Source organism: Eretmochelys imbricata, chromosome 11, assembly GCF_965152235.1.
Source record: "Eretmochelys imbricata isolate rEreImb1 chromosome 11, rEreImb1.hap1, whole genome shotgun sequence".
In the NCBI taxonomy this organism is placed as follows: Eukaryota; Metazoa; Chordata; order Testudines; family Cheloniidae; genus Eretmochelys; species Eretmochelys imbricata.
The window spans coordinates 9,512,400-9,530,049 of NC_135582.1; the positions used below are offsets into that span (position 1 = coordinate 9,512,400).

General features: G+C 46.4%; 1 protein-coding gene across 1 annotated transcript in view; it reads right to left on the reverse strand.

Annotated features, from left to right (window-relative positions):
* The window catches only part of CLASP1 (cytoplasmic linker associated protein 1), a 269,429-nt gene that overhangs the window by 60,918 nt on the left and 190,861 nt on the right, over positions 1-17,650 (reverse strand). Inside the window, exons 22-25 of the mRNA XM_077830446.1 lie at positions 8,700-8,803; positions 5,803-5,826; positions 4,580-4,824; positions 89-152 (exon numbers count right to left, since the gene is read on the reverse strand). Of these exons, the coding sequence (XP_077686572.1) occupies positions 89-152; positions 4,580-4,824; positions 5,803-5,826; positions 8,700-8,803 (437 nt within the window). The remainder of the gene's footprint in view (positions 1-88; positions 153-4,579; positions 4,825-5,802; positions 5,827-8,699; positions 8,804-17,650) is intronic.

Genomic DNA, 17,650 nt, shown 5'->3' on the forward strand with positions numbered 1-17,650 from the left:
GTCACAGGCACAAATACACAATTACCCAGATCATGACAACATAACTGTACACGTTGTAATGAAAGCGAGTAAGCCAAAAATGCATTACCTTGCTGTGAGGGTCAGCAAACATGCGCGTAAAGATCTCACACAGCCGTTTTAACTCGACTCGGCTAAAACACACAACAAAACGTTATGTTAAAGCTAAATCTTTTACTCACAACAGAGTAGACTAGAACTGTCATTGAAACCTGAAAAAAGACTGAGATCTGATCTTTTAAAATAGACCTGGTTGACCTAACTTATGTCAGCCTATAGCTGCCACAGTAATTACATTGTTTATGTGTGCCTACACTTTGCTCTTTTGTGTGGGTGGTGGGCGTCGTCAGCAGGAGCCCTTGTGGATTGTACCTTCAATGGGGGGCATTGTCGGATGGCTCCTAAAAGCCATTAATAGCCAGCGTAAGCAAACAGTGAACCAAGACAACAACAAAAAAGTAGACAGTTCTCTGTGGTCAGAATTCTCCTTAGGTCCCTGCTTTGGTAGAGCCAGTTACATAATATTTTTAGTGCTAAAACTCCATCTCAAATGTTGCAAAGAATATTGCCCAAACCCTACAGTCCTTATCTGTTCTCCTTACTCAGGCAAAACTGCCAGCAGAGCCAATGAGTTTTGCCTGATTAAAGAACAAATGAAAACAAATGAATAGGCTGGATGCTGGGGTTTTTTTGACAACGTTATATTGTCCTCTCAAACTAGAGGAAACGGGTGAATGCAGAGTTAATCTTCAGAGAACTCCAGTTCAGGTCAGGATTATAGGCTTCCTTTCTCCACAAAAAGGGTTTCGTCCATAGATCTCCAACCATGCAGATAAAACCAAAACAAACCTCAAAGAGTAGGGAAGGGTACACTACTAGTCGATAGTGTGACTTTTTTAAAGGTAGCTTATTTATAAATAATAGATATTTTCATCCAAATAACCGTATTCTAAGCATAAAAACTGATACAAATTTTAAAAGAACATAAGACAAAGATGACAGTCTCCTGAGAAGGAAGAGTTGGATGCAGAGGAAAGCAGTCCTTGTAACACTGCCAAAGCAAGCTGTCAGCTTAATTCAGTGTGGAGACTGAACTGTCTCCAGAGAAACAAGAAAAAAGCTCCAAGTGACTGTCCTACAACTCTCGCCTGACCTGATGGGGATTGCATCTCCCTCTGAATGAACTCCTTTTTATTTCCCTAATGAAATTTATCTCCAGACAAGGAATAGAGAAGGACGGCTATTCTGAACTTCCCTATTTTCAAGGCACACTGACCTAATGTAACAATATGGGTGCCAAACTAAAACGAACAGCTCAACAACATTTTCTCGAGGGACTTGCTGGCCCCAGCTATATCCAGTAGATCTAATCAGGATGAGCTTATAAAAGAAGGACTTTACAAATCCTAAAGAAACCGTTAGGATGGGTAAGTATAATGAAACTCTGATACCACCTTAGACCCCACAACCTTTGCACACACAGAATGCCCACTGAAGATAACGCATGATTAAGGCTGCAGCGACCACTGGAGCACCCCCCGGCACCAGAGCAGCAGCATCTGCTGGAGCACCCCACCCCCACCCATCCTTCCCCAGCACCTAAGATTTAGTTGGGGTATTTTTAGTAGAAGTCACAGACAGGTAACTGGCCGTGACTTTTTGTTTATTGCCAGTGACCTGTCCATGACTTTTACTAAAAATACCAGTGACTAAATCGTAGCCTTACGCATGATCAAACCCCATTCAGCAAGGAGTACTGAAAAAGGACCCTTAACCAGTAAGTTCAGAAAAGTAAAATACCCTCTCCCTTATTAAACTTGTTATATAAATTAAGATGCAGCAAATCACACTGTGTTTAATTTGAAAAATCTATTCTCTAATAATCTTGGGTACTTGCATCTTGGACTACTGTCCTAGTAACGCCATGTGAACACTTTGGACTATATGTCCAAATTACTCAAGCAGGCACCAGCTGATCAATCTAAGAAGAGCCCTGAACTACCCTGGAGAGGATAAAATTACAAATTAGGAGCAAATATAAACATCAGCAGAACTAGAAATAATGTACAATTTTAAAAATGTAATGTAGGGATTTAAAATTAAGATGATGCAAGCCCTGGTACTGGTCTATAATATATCCAGGATCAGAGCCAAGAAAGTCCTGCTAGCCTAAGGGAACGGTGGAAGTAGTACAGTCTCATACACTGCAAACCACCAGAACTAGGAACAATGATTTCCTGCAAGAGCTACACAACCAGGGAATCTCCATCACTTGGTGTTCCCAGAGCCTCCTCCTTTGGATTCTCACTGACACCATATATGCCCTCACAGATCACATCCCCATACACATAGGTATCAAAATCAAAATTTTATCCAACCTTTACACACACACACGGTGCCAATGGGCTGTCATCAGATCCTCATTAAAAACACACTACGTCCGTGCTTTCTCAGCCAGGGGTATGTGTACCCCTGGGCGTAGGCAGAGGTCTTTCAGGGGGTAATCAACTCATCTAGATCAGTGTTTCTCAACCTGGGTATTATGACCCCAGAGGCGTCACAGGACGGGTTTGGGGGGGTCGTAAGTGCAGGACCGGCGTTACGGGGTGGCAACCCGAGCAACTGCCTGGGGCTCCACAGCGTGCCCCACAAAGCTAAGTTACAGACTTCAGCCCGGTACAGTAGGGCTCTGGCTTCAGACAAGGCTCAAGTCTCACACTGAAATGTAAGTACAATATTTATATTCCAATCAATTTATTTTAAAATGATAAAGTCAGCAATTTTTCAGTAATAGTGGCTGTGACACTTTTGTATTTTTACATCTGATTTTGTAAGCAAGTAGTTTTTAAATGAGGTGAGACTTGGGGTACACAAGACAAGTCAGACTCCTGAAAGGGGTACTGTAGTCTGGAAAGGTTGAGAACCATTGCATTATGGTATACCAAAAAACTGTGTATATGGGAGAAGCACATTTTAAAACCCTTACGAAATGGCCAAGTTTAAAAAATTTTTACCAGACCATGAAAAGATACATCTGTAACCTTGAGTCTATGCCTCCATATGTAAACTTCCTAACACCTCCTACTGAGGTGCCTCTATACATGTTCAAATAAATGATTGGAAAATCTTTTTCAAATGGTAAAAGTGTATTTTTTCCACCCTCTCTATTATCAGTCAGAACACAGCACTGTTCTCAAACACATTTTTGCTTAAACTGCTAATAAGAACAATAACAACAAAACTTACAAGCAACTGAAAAAGACCCTTAAATGAAACACTTACCCTTCTGCCTAGCTAACGTTGCGGAATTGTTACCCAGACAATTGCCATTTCTAAATGCACTTAAAACACTTGTTTATAATATTCCAAAGAGCAGATTTTGTTTTAAAGGAAACTATTTGTTAACATGTTCTCTGCAAGTCAGCAAGTCCAGAATAAAGCCACATGCAAACAACTTGCTTACAAATACTTTTATCTTAAACGAAATCTCAGTCAGTCCGAACACTTCATATTCTTACAAACGTTCTTCTACCCCATTATAAGCATTGTCCATATGAGGCTCAAATACAATTTCTACTATAACAACTGTAAGCAGGGACAAATACATTTTTCTAACATACGGAACATTCACAGCACTACTTGACCCCATTTTTAACACAAACACATTGCTTCCTTTCACTGTATGTGGCTAGCATTTGCTTCACTGAAAAGCTGCTATGTAGTTTGTGATCAAATGCACATACATGAGGTATGAAGCTAAACTTCCTGAAATATCTGAGTCACATGTGAAAATTGTAGGTTTCAGAGTAACAGCCGTGTTAGTCTGTATTCGCAAAAAGAAAAGGAGGACTTGTGGCACTTTAGAGACTAACCAATTTATTTGAGCATAAGCTTTCGTGAGCTACAGCTCACTTCATGTAGCACACTCTAGTTGTATCAACATTAGCATTTTGGCAGGAATCTCTCAACATTGCGCAGCCACAGATAGCAGCAGTGGGAGTGCTCAGGTAGATGGGGACAAGCTGAGAGAAGTGTTCACTGGTAAATGAGCTTGTATCCTGTCTATACTACTGTTCCAACATGGCTACCACCAGGGGAGTGGCAATGGTAGAAGCTCTATTGAAAAATACTAGTGCAGGCCAGGCCTCAAAGGGAATGGCTACACTGCAGCTAGGAGCATATCTTCCAGCATAGGTACACAGAGTTACATTAGCTCTGCTCGAGCCAGCATGTTGAAGATAGCCGTATGGACATTGTGGGAGGTGTGACCTCTTGAGCTAGCCATCCAAGCTCGGGCCCAGAGAGTCAGGTGGGCTTGGACTTTGGCTGCTAACCTGAGCCACCATTCCTCCACAATGTCCACCTCACTTTCTTTAATGCACTAGCTTGAGAGAAGCTAGCGTGAGTCTGTCCACCAGGTCTGGGAGGCTTGCTCCCAGAGGCAGTGTAAGGCTTATGAAAGACAACATGTGTCAGCACAATATGAGAGAAAATAGTGAATTCTGACTGCATCACAGCAACGCAACACTAATGGCCACCATTACAAAGCTCGGAAGATCACCTCAGTGTCCTCTGGCTCTTCAATAAATTTTGAAGGCCGATGAGCCCTTCTTTTCTCTCTGACCAGTTGGAACTGGCACAGTGGTTTAGGACTTCAGCCACATCTTCAGTCTGTCGTAGGTAGTGTGGAATGCCTCCATTCCTGGAACCATATGAGCGTTCGGAGCAAGCACTCGATGCGTCGCTATTCGCATCATCATCAGAATACATCCCATACGGCTCATATCTTCTTCTCACTGGCTTTTTCTGGAGGAGGAAAAAAATCCACATTAAGTAAACTGTTTATAGTTATATTAAAGCAGAGGAAAGGATGCTCTACCTGAAGGTAGTTTGAGGTTATTGTTATAGTGGCACAAAGGTGGTAAAATGTCCCGGAGCACCAGCCTGTTTACCTTACTCACTCTAGCAAGAAGAGTCCCACTGATTTTGAAGGGAATACACATGTGACTGATGCTCCAACAAAACACAATAAAAGATCCAATAGAAATGTTAGCTAACAATGAAATAATGTGTTGCTTTTAATGAAAATAGTGAACATTTCCCTGGTTAGAGATTGACAATACACTTTTTACTTCAAGCAAAGTCATTAAACATGAAGGTGATTCTGCAAATAAACATTTTGATGATATAATAACGAGAGAGAAAAGAGCTAAAGGACCATTTCTGCTCTGTCATATGTTGGTGTGAATCCACGGTAATTCCACCGCAGTCAGTGAAGTTACTCCAGGTTCATACTGCTTTACAAGAAAGCACAATTTTGGCCCCCTGTGTGGTAATTTGGGCTAGGGTTTTCAAATGCACCGGGGCGGGGGGGGGGGGGGGGGGTCAGACATCCAAATCCCATTCATTCCAATGGCTTTGGGGTGCCTAATTCCCTTATGCACCTTAGAAAATTCTAGCCTTAACACTTAGCAAGAAATATCAGCACAATTTTGACAATGTGCCAAATTTAACCCTATGGAATAAACACTAGAACAAACCTTAACAGGAAATGAGTGACTATAAAACATAACAGAAAAGGTCTTAGATGATTGCTACAGAATTCCTCTCTGAGGGCCCAATCCTGCAGTTGTTGTATTTGCAAAGCCAATGAGATTTTTGCTTTCATTAGGACTTCAGGGTTGAGCTGTTATGAATCAGCTCGATTGCAGCATCACGGGGGGTTTTGCAACAGGAAAAAAAAAGGTGGAAAGTAGAAATAAAAAGTCAAGAAAGCACTAGTACCTTGCTCCTGGAGTCTCCTAACAGCTGTAGGCAGGAAAATATTGAAGGGTGGGAAAAAGCACAGAGAATTATGTCAGAAGCTTATGAGGGATTGTTCTTGCAACAAAAACGTACAGCAAATGCGTCCTAGCAAATTAAAAACACAGTTAAAGCAAAAGAAAAGAAAAATGGATATATAATGTCTGCCTTTACTTTCCTACTGCTGCTCCTATGCCATACTCCTAAAGCAGACAAAGTTCCCAATACTGAGTTTACCTGAGTAAAGAATATAGGATCGGGATTATACCTTTCCTAATGGCTTCTAACAGCTGTAGATCTACATACACCATCTCTGTGTTTTACCTTTCAGGAAAGCTTCTCTAACTAAATACCAATTTTTGAAACTGTCAGTTGTCCATTAAAGAAGGAAACATATTAGAGTCTTGAACAGAAACTCTAATGCCAGGAAACAATTATATACAGTATAGCTTCATTTAACCAAACTCCAATTAACCAATATCTCTTTTTTGCTCCTGGAACTGTACAAATACCTTGGATGTCTCTTGAAGCTCAGCTTGTTTAAAGCCAGCTGGCCGGCTCCCCTGGCATCTGAAATCCCAGTTACACAAAGGTTTCACGTGTTATTTGAGATTTTCAGAGTTGTACTGTATATAGATTCAAAGTATGACCAGTTGGACATACAGTCTGCCTCCCTGGGTCAATTTCTGTTCTCACACATGAACATGGGAATCAATGGGAGCTGCACACATGTACTAGAGGTCAGAACTTGACCCACAGTGTTTTGTTCAAACTTGATTATTGGGATAAGGCCATCTTTGGAGAAGCTCCTCTCCTTTCCTAACACAATGAAAAGAATACTCCTTCTGTATACAAGGGGGGTGGATAGAAGCTGGCATTGCACGGCTCTCCCACAAGGAAGCCAGAACTGGCTTTGTAAAGTGCCTGCTGTGAAAGGATTGTCTAAAGAGCCTATGAGCGAGAAGAGCAGAATGGGGGCTTGTGGAGGAGGGGGACTACAGGATGAAGTGGGTCCCTTGCAGCAATAGGAGTTCAGATTCTGATCAGGCTAGATTTTAAAGTCACAGATTCTGGAAAGAGAATATTATATACTGATGCTTTTCAAACTTAACAAGCCTCAAAGTGGAAGAGGATAAAAGGATACACAGGGACTGCCCTTAAAACTTTCCAGGATTGCCTTTGATGATGTTACTACAATATATGCCATATTCCTTACCCTGTACTTCCCTATATTAAGTATAGGGAATACTGTATCTTGTGGAGTAATGTTATCTAGTAAAACACATGAAACATTTAAAAGGACAATTCTGAGTGACTGTATTGGCGTTCAACCTCAGAGACCAAAATGAAAATTTGGCCCACAACGTATTTAATTTGCTTAACAAACACAATTATTTAGACCTCTGATGGCAATGGCACAGCCTACATTCTAACATCTTATTTCTACATTCTATTGAATTCATACATTAATAAAAAGAAAAGGAGGACTAGTGGCACCTTAGAGACTAACCAATTTATTTGAGCATAAGCTTTCATGAGCTACAGCATAAGCTCATGAAAGCTTATGCTCAAATAAATTGGTTAGTCTCTAAGGTGCCACTAGTCCTCCTTTTATTCATGTAAGTTTCAGAGTAGCAGCCGTGTTAGTCTGTATTCGCAAAAAGAGAAGTTTTCTGAAAGAGGGATCTTAAATCAGATCAGCAGTTCTCAAATTAAGTTGCTGGTGCTCTGTGATGATTTGGAGTTGTTATGTGATCACAAATAGGGAGGAAAACAGTCTGAGTAATAGTGAATAAAAGGGGAGGTGGTCTGCCCATTTGCAAATGGGGAAAGAGATGTCCCTGAGACACTTTCTCTATGGGGATGTGGTCCACAATATGGAAAGGTTTGAGAACCCTGCATCAAATACTTCAAGAAATCCTTTCATCATCCCAACAGCTTAGGTCTCTAGAATTATCCTGTATAACATACAGGACAAAGTTGTACCCACATTACCCTGCACAGTGATTGGTACTCTCATTCTGCCTTCCCTTGAAAAATCAGAAAAACGTATGCAGAAAAATCAGATAAATGTGGCAAAAGGTTAATGTATGGTTTCTGGATGAACAGCAGAAATTCGCTGGATTCTGCCACTGGAGAACTTTCACTGCAATAAGATTCAGGAATACATGAGAATTTTAGCTAATGCTTGCAAATGGAAATAACTCAGCAGGGATAAGGGAAATCAAGGGAGATTGGGATAGAAAATACAAAACAAATTGCCTTTGCTTCTAGGGGCACAGTAAATAAACACATTTCAGTTTTACAGAGTGACTAATACACTAATATTGAACTAGAGATAAGCCAAGCCATTAGCTGTTCAAAGTGTTCAACCAGGTGCCAGAAATACTGGGCAGAGACACTGGTGCAAATCCCAAAAAAACTGCAATAGGATCTAATGTCCACATAGAGCAGACAGGAGCCAAGTTTTTTAGGGTTTTGCCCAAAACATCCCCATGTAATTTACTGTCTGGGGCTTAGTTAGGACCCCAGTCCTTCCAGGCACTGAGCATCCTCAATTCCCTCTAGTGCTCAGCACCTCACAGGATACCCTCCTCAAAAATCAGATTAAAGACAAAGGGCTGATTTAACCTATTCCTCATCAGTGATACTAAAGCATCTCTGCTTGTTGGATAATAACTGATGAGGATTAACAAACTTCCACAATGAAATGTAGCATCGGTGCCAATACATTCAAATGCAAAACGCAATTATCAAACATCGCCACAGTGTCAGACATTGGGACATTTAAAACAACGGCTATTAAAAAAGAGAACATACGTACAGGTAACTTTAAGCCACTTTCTGGTGTCGGTAGCATTTTGTATTTTTCGTCTTACCAGTGCATCAGCCACAGCAGCCTCCAGATCTGTGCTTGAGCTCAGGACTCGCATGGCATTCACAGAAGCAGGCATCCTGCCTGGCTGTCCAAGTCCAAACCGGTCTGCACAAAAGACAACATTGAAAGAGACTGTTAAGTGAATTCACATTCACTCTGAATCCTAATAAGGTGTCTGGCCAGGAACTCCCCAACGAAAGGCTTCGGGAACCCACAGTACCATTTCATTAAATGTTATTTTATCCGTCACTCTGACACATTTTGCCGCTATGGTATTTAAAACAAAAATACTACAAACAAACTCCAGTACTTAAGCTACCAGAGACACTATGTTTGATTTTCATAGGCATATTTTCCTGTTGCAAGATGGGTGGGAAAGGAATCTATTTTTCCTTTTATTTTACTCTCTCTCTCTCTTTTTAAATTTACTCTTTTCTACTTTTATTTTGGTTTCATGAGTCACACATATATGAGGCCCAATCCTTCTCTTATCAAAATCAACTGTAAAACTTTCATTGACTTCTCTGAAGCAGAATCGGGTCTACAGTTCCATTACTCACTAATTCTATTAAGTGCTGATATTGCAACTCTCTCATTTGAGCAGCCCCTACTCACAAGAGTCATTTGACTGAAATCAAAGGCTTGAGATCTTACATATTAAGTTTCAAGACTTGACTAACCACTAGATGAGTTTTTTCCTCTCATGTGGGAAGAAGAACGTATAAAAAGGGAGAAACATCTATGGTGTGATCATCTCTGAAGTGGTTCCAACCTCACTTTTGTTGTTAAATGGCTCTTAGAGGAACAGGCTTAAATTTGCCCTGGGCTGAAACTTGGCCTCAATACTGTATCATAAATCAACATACAATTTCTTTCTTTTGCAAGTAAATAAAGGATCTGATCAGAGTTGCCACCCATCTGGGTTTTACCTGAACACTCTGCTTTTTGGCTTCTGTGTCCAGATGCCATTTAGAGTTGCCAGGTTTCAACTGGAAAGTGCAGTTTCAACTGGAAAGTGCAGTCGTAAAGGGGACCTGGCAACCCTAAATGGCACCCCGAACCAAAAGTCCGGTTACTGTGGAGCAGGGGGAAGCGCTGAGTCATTAACCCATACCAGCACAAACTCAGCTGGGGCTGCCTCCTACCTGCAGGCAGCTCCTTGAGACGATCTAGCGAGTGGCTGGGGGAGATGGGAAGAGGAGCAAGTGACGGGGGCAGGGCCTTGAGGGAAAGAGGTGGGGAGGGAGGCGGGCCGTGGGGAAGAGGCTGAGAAGGGACGGAGCCTCAAGGGAAGAGGCGGAGCAGGGGCAAGGCCTGGGGAGGAAAAAACAAACAATTTCCTACGTTTCGTAACTGTTCTTCAAGATGTGTTTCTCATGTCCATTCCATTCTAGGTGTGCACATGCCATCGGAGATTTTTGCCTTAGTGGTACCCATACGGCTAGCTGTTGCTGGTCCTGTGCCCTCTCAGTTCCTTCTTGCCGACAACTCCGACAGAGGGGCAGGAGGGCGGGTAATGAAATGGACATGAGCAACACATCTCGAAGAACAACAGTTACGAAAGGCAGATAACCGTTTTTCCTTTTTCAAGTGCTTGCTCATGTGGATTCCATTTTAAGTGACTCACAAGCAGTATCAATGGAGGTGGGCTTGGAGTTCACCGTTGTGCAGCTTATAGTGCAGCTCTGCCTAACCCAGTGTCATCCCGAGCTTGCTGGGTCAGAGCATAGTGTGAAGCCAATGTGTGGACAGACAACCAGGTCGCGGTCCAACAGATCTCTTGGATCAGCACCTGAGCGAGGAAGGACCTAGTCGAGTGAGCCGTCACTATCGGCAATGGGGGCCCCTTTGCTAGCTCGTAGCAGTAGCAGATACAGGCAGTGATCCACGATGATATTATTTGGTCAAACACCGGGGAACCTTTCATCCTGTCTGCGATCGCCACGAACAACTGCGTTGACTTAAGGAATGGCTTCGTTCTGTCTATGTAAAAGGCCAGAGTGCGCCTGACATCCAGGGTATGCAACCTGCCTTCTTCATCTGTCGCATGGGGCTTAGGAAAAAGAACCAGCAAATATATGTCTTGACCAGTATGGAACTGGGAGAGGACCTTGGGCAGAAAGGCCAGGTGTGGATGCAACTGAACCTTGTCCTTATAGAAAACCGCGTAAGGTGGTTCAGACATTAGCGCTCTGATTTCAGACACTCGACGGGCCGAAGTTATGGCGACTAGGAAGGAGACCTTCCAGGAGAGAAGCAGTAAAGAACAGGAAGTGAGGGGTTTGAAGGGGGGAGCCAAGACAGCACAAGATTCAGGTCCCAAGGGAGTACCAGATCCTGAACATGCAGGTAAAAGCGCTCTAGGCCCTTCAGAAACCATGCCATTATAGGGTGGGTGAAGACCGACCTGCCTCGAAATGGAGGATGGAACACCAACATGGACACCAGGTGCACCTTGACCGAAGATAGTGATAGGCCCTGGAGCTTAAGATGCAGCAAACAGTCCAGGATGTCCTGCAGGGGGGCCTCCTCTGCACAGATGCAACGATCCAAAGCCCAACACGTAAAACACTTCCACTTTGCTACAAAGCCCTGGTGGAAGGCTTCCTGCTGCCCAGCTGGACACTGGCGCAACATTGCTGCTCCTCCCCACTCAGCCAGGCAGAAGCCAGGATGTCAAGTGCAGTGCTGCCAGGTTCCGGTGCAGCAGATTGCTGTGGTTCTGGGACAGCAGATCCAGCCAAAGAGGCAGCTGCGGGGGGGGGGTAGCTGTCGACAGACTCAGCAGCATGCCAAACCAGTGCTGACGTGGTCACAAGGGGGCCACAAGGATGACCCTGGCCTTGTCTTGCTTTACCTTCAGGAGGACCGTATGGATCAAGGGCACCAGCGGGAAGGTGTACATCAGCGCTCCCGACCAGGAGATCAGGAAAGCATCCGACAGGGAGCCCTTGTCCCTGCCCTGCAGACAACAGAACACGTGGCACTTCCTGTTCTGCCTGGATGCAAACAGGTCCACCTGGGGAGTCCCTGACTTGCGGAAGATCAGGCTGACTACTTCTGGATGGAGTGACCATTCGTGGTGAGACAAGAAGGTTCTGTTGAGGCGATCTGCCAAGACATTCTTGGTCCCCGACAGGTGGGTGGCCACCAGGTGAATGGCGTTCCTCATGCGAAGTCCCAGAGGCTGAACACTTTGCGACAAAGGGCTAAAGCCCTGGCGCCACCCTGCCTGTTGATGTAATACATTGCAGCGGTATTGTCCATCAGGACCTGCACCACCTTGCCCTTCAGATGGGACAAGAAAGCCTGACAGGCTAGCCAAACTGCCCTGAGCTCCCTGACATTGATGTGGAGGGCCAGGTCGGGTTGCAGCCAATGACCCTGGATGCTGAGCTGGCCCATGTGGACTTCCCAGCCCAGATCCAAAGCATCCGAGACCAGGGTGAGCAATGGGGTCAGAGACACAAAGGGAAGTCCTTGCAGCAGTGATGTGGGATCCCGCCACCAGTCCAATGACAGTTGGATATGGCTTGGTACTGTGACTACTTGGTCTAGGGCAGGGGTCTCAAAAAAATAGGTTATTTCCTGTGGCCCGCCAAGCTCCCCGCACCCCTCTGAAGTTATTTCCTGTGGCCCGCCAAGCTCCCCATGCCCCCCCGGAGTTATTTCCTGCAGGCCGCCAAGCTCCCCTCCCTCCGCAGCGTGCTGCGTCCCTGCTCCTCTGCCTACCTCCAGGCACTTCCTGCCGCCAAACAGCTGTTCGGCAGCGCTTAGTGCTTTCCAGGAGGGAGGGGGGAGCTGCACGCTCAGGGGAGGAGGTGGAGAAGAGGTGGGGCAGCGGTTGGAATAGGGGCAGGGAGGGGGCAGAGTTGGGGTGGGGACTTTGAGGAAGGGATTGGAAAGGGGGCAGGGAAGGGGTGGGAAGAGGTGGGACAGGGGCAGGGCCTCATGGAAGGGGCGGAGTGGGGGTGGGGCCAGGGGGCTTTTGTACCTTTATATGGAAAGGTGTCAGTGATGTGGCCCTCGGGCCAATGTACTAGTCCTCAAGTGGCCCTCGTGGTGATTCGAGTTTGAGATCCCTGGTCTAGGGGGTGCCTGCTGGGAGTGTAAACCGAGGCCAGCCACGTTTGCAGAAGCCTCATACAAAGATAGCACGCAGCCACGTGTGGGCTGTAGTGAGTGTGTGGGCTTTTATGTGGGAGATTAAGTCCGCCATGGCCCAAGGAAGGCCCTGGCCTGCGTGGAGTCAAGGACTGTCCCAATAAACTCTATGCATTGGACTGGAGTTAACGTGGACTTTTCTGTGTTTACCAACAGGCACAGGTCGCTGCATGTGGAATGCACCAGATCGAGGCTCCTTTGCACCTGCTCTGGAGATCTGCCCTTGGTGAGCCAGTTGTCGAGATACAGAAAGATTTGGACCCCCTGATGTTTGAGGTAAGCCACCACTGGCTCCACACATTTCGTGAACACCCTGGGGGCATAGGACAGGCCAAAAGATAGCGCTGTGAACTGAAAGTGTCGCCTGGCCATTATGAAGCGCAGGAACCATCTGTGTCCTGGGAATATGGAGACATGGAAGTACACGTCCTTTAAGTCGAGAGTTGCATACCAGTCCCCTGGATCCAGGGGAGGGATGATGGAGGCCAGGGAGACCATGCGGAACATCAACTTCTTGAGAGACTTGGACCAGAATGGGCCTGAGGCCAGACACTTAGGCCAGAATGGGCCTGAGGCCCCCTTTCACCTTTGGCATTAGGAAGTATCAGGAGTAGAATCCTCTTCCTTCCATATCCTAAGAAACCTTTTCAACCTCCTGAACAAGGAAAAGCTCATGAGAAGGGTCTGAAGAGGGACAGGGAAGAAGGGGGGCGGGAGGGAGGGGTGTCCAAAAATTGCAGGGTATAGCCCCAAGTGATTCTGTCCAGGACCCAGCGGTCTGACGTAACCTGGGACCAGGTCAAAGAAGAAGGGGAGAGGCGGTCAAGGAAAGGGCGGGCAGGATCTGGGCAGATGGCTGGTGCGTCACTCTCAGGTGCACCCTCAAAATGAGCATTTCTGGCCCCCTTGATGCTTCACCGGGCTAGGCTGTGCAGGGGAGCGAGACAATGACGGGTGGCGGCGGCTAAACCCAGTGTCCCGTCTCCTTGTAGGCCACTGACGAGGCTGCCACTGTTGTGGTTGCAGAAGGCCAGAAGAGCTGTCTTAATGCTTGATGAGTGTGCATCCCCGGAGAGCGGAGAGTCGCCCATGTGTCCTTAAGGCCGTGAAGCCGCGCATCCATCTGGTCAGAGAACAGACCGACACCATCAAATGGGAGGTCCTGAATAGAGGCCTGCATCTCCTGGGACAGGTCTGCGGACTGGAGCCAGGAACTGCGCCTTATAACCACCACTGAGGTGACCACGCGGGCAGCCGAATCGGCCATATCCCAGGCCATTTGGAGGGAACACCGAGCTGCTGCAGTGCCTTCCTCCACCAGGGTTGCAAACTCCTGGGCCACCGTCTGGGCTATGGAGTCTTTAAACTTGAGGAGGGAGTCCCACACGTTAAAACTGTAATGGCCCAAGAGGGGCTGGTGGTTCACCACCTGAAACTGGAGGCTGGCCATCGAATAATCTTGCGACCAAACAAGGCCAACCGCTTAGCCTCTTTATTTTTGGGGGTGGAACTGGTGGGGCCCTGCTTACCCTTTTCATTGGCCACAGACACAATCAACAATCCTGGTGGTGGGTGGGTATATAAGTATTCGAACCCTTTTGCCAGGATGAAGTACTTTTTCTCCACTCTTTTAGATGAGGGCAGAATAGAGGATGGGATTTGCCAGATCAACTTGGCAATGTTCAAGACCCCTTCATGCACCGGGAGTGCAACTCGGGCTGAGGTGGCCACCAAGAGCACACTGAACAATGTGTTCATCAGCTCCTCCATCTCCCCTGCTTTGAGGCCCAAATTCAAAGCCACGCTACAGAGCAGCATGGCTAGCTGTGGAGGGCCCCACCACCGCCTCGTCCAGGGAGGAGGAGGAGGATGACTGGACCATCAGGGGAGGCCTTCTGGCATCTTCCCACGAAGGGGAGAGTGGCCTTGGAGTGGGCACCGGCTCCTCACCCGCGACGATCACCAGAACATCCTGCACTGAACCCAGTGCCGGTGGTGCTGCGGGCGCAGACTTTGGCCTGTCTGATGCAGCAACCGAGGGTTGGTGAGAGTGGGGCAATAGCATAACAGTAACCCCCCAGGCATTCCAATAAGTCCATTAGTTCGTCCATTGGCTGCTGCCAGGCCAGCCCCAATGCCACAGATGCTCCCTCCAGGGCCCAGTCCCCTTTTCTGCCTGGGTGAGGGGCTAAACTGTGCCACCAATCCAGATAAGTCGTCGCCCTCCAGTGACCACGGAAGGGCTGTCCAGGCCTGGGTCTGGGGGTTAACCATCGCCACCGGTGACCAGGAGCATTCTGACTGGTGCCAGGAGTAGGGAGAGCAGCATCGTGTTGGGGAGTGGCCTCAAAGTCAAGGTGTCAGCAACATGACGTGGATCAGTGCCAAAGGGATCGACTACGCCTGGGAGAGCTTTGGTGCAAAGACAGGAACCGGGAGTGTGGTACCGATGACTGGTACCGATGGGTCAGAGACCTGGGGCACAGAGACCAAGAGCATGGCGACCTAGGGCTCTGCCTTGGCTCTGGAGATCAGTGGCGCTCGCTCATCCTGTGCAAGGCCTTACTGGTGGGCTTGCCCTCACCTTAGCTAGTTCCATTGCCGAACGTGGTGCCAGCACCAGCAAGAGCTCCCTTGGCTCTGCAGGCGCTGAGAGCTGAGCAGGCGTTGACCGACCCATCAGCTTTGACCCTGTACCACTTGCCGTAGTTGGTGGCAGGTCTATTCGGGGGGAGGCACACCCCAGGGTGGAGCCCTTGTGCAGGTCTGGAGTGGGTGTAAGGCCCAAACAGGGTCCTTGCCCAGCGTGCCTTTATCAGGCTTGCCCAGTGCCATCTTCTTCAGCTTCTTTTTCAGTACCAGGGACGGGGAACAGTGCCAGAGGTGCGCTGTGCACCGAGGCTGAAGCGCTGGGTGCCGTTTCAAACCAAGCTGGCTTCCTGCATCAGGAGGGCCCTGAGACGTATGTCGCGTTCCCTCTGTGTCCGACGACAAAAGTTCTTACAGACGCAACAACGCTCCTTCATGTGGGACTCCCCAGGGCACTGCAGACAACTATTGTGAGGGTCACTAACAGGCATAGGCCTGTTACGCATGGAGCAGGGCTTAAAACCCAGAGAATGGGCATGCCCCGCCCAGGGCAAAGCCCCCACCTAACTAACTGAACACTTAACAGCTACTTAACTACTAACTAAGAAACAACAGAAATATTTACAACTGGAAGCACAAGGCTGAAACAGGAAAGAAACCACTGGCCACCTGCAAAGCAAGGGAGAGAGGCACTCTGACTGACCACCACGGGTGGTAAGAAGGAACTGAGAGGGTGCAGGGCCGGCAGCGCTTGATATATTGTGGCATGAGCGCGGCACTCCAGGGGGTGCCACAGCTGGCCCTACGGATACCACTAAGGCAAAAATCTCTGACAGCCGTGCATGTGGGCGTGCACACACCTAGAATGGAACTGACATGAGCAAGCACTCAAAGAAGAAGCAGCAGTGCACGGGAGAGCCTCGGGGATCAAGTTACCAGCAATTAGAAAGGTGGCAACCCTTTAATATAATGGAAAAGCTCCCAGTGATTTCAATGTGAACAGCACTGGGCCCAAAATGTGATTTACATCCAAAATATTGCTTGGCGTCCTTTATCATTTCCCAGGATTTTGCATATTAATGTCATTTAGCAAAAACCCAGCAAATGGCTAATTGCAGACACATATATTATTCTTACTAATAAAACACATACTGTCAGCCAAAGGCATACAGTAGTAGGTATTCGAGGGGGATCAAACACAGGCAGCATTTAATTTGTAATGAAAGATGTGCCAGGGCTCAAGTAAGTAGGTGCTAGGGCGCAAGCCCAGAAGTGGCGAGGCTATGAACTACCAAGCCTAAAGGTGCTAGGGCTCAGCCCTAGCACAAATTAAGCACTGGATACAGGGGCAGTGGACTTACCTATCATGGGCCAAATTCTGGCATCACACTGTTCATAAAGACTTTCTAGAGTAGAGGGAGTATGGAATGAAGGTAGTGTACCCTAGTCCAGGCTCCACTTATAAACAGGGAAAAGCTGCTCTGCAGATCTTTCCATGACATGAGCTACTTGGGGCATTCTGGTGCCCAGAGCCATGATCTGTATATTTATTCATGGGTATGCCTGGACTCATGAACAGACTAATTTCCAGAGGACATACATTTATATTGTCTTAGTGGAGAATGGTCCGACAAATGTTACCATTTAAATAAATGGAAACCTATTAGCATAAATGGTGCAGGGTCAAGCTGCATATGTGTATGCCCATCTGTGGTGTACTTAAGCGGCATTTGGTCGATACACAATACAAGATCAGTGGGCAAAAGGGACCAAGTCAAGGATTTTTTAACAGGTTTTTTGTATTTAATATTTAACTGAGGAAAAATATTCTATCCATTAAAAGCTTTGACCAAAAAGAAACATGATCATTTGTATGTGGTATAAATTTATTGCATCCTTCTATGCAACAGATGTAAAGTATTACGTTCAGAAGATTATCTGAGTGCAAACACTTAATAGGGAAATAATTAAATATAAGAAAATTATGCTGGTTTACACACCTTAACATTTACATTTTAAATTCTACAGTACAGAACTCTCTTGCAAACCTCAATTATAGAGAAAAAAAAATTGTTAAGTTATACAAAGTACTAGAGAGAGGTGTAATTGTCCCAAAAGAATGATTTTTGTACTATTTGAATTAATCTCTTAAGGGCTCAAATTTGTAGTCTTTACTCTGGCAAAACTCCAACTTGAATT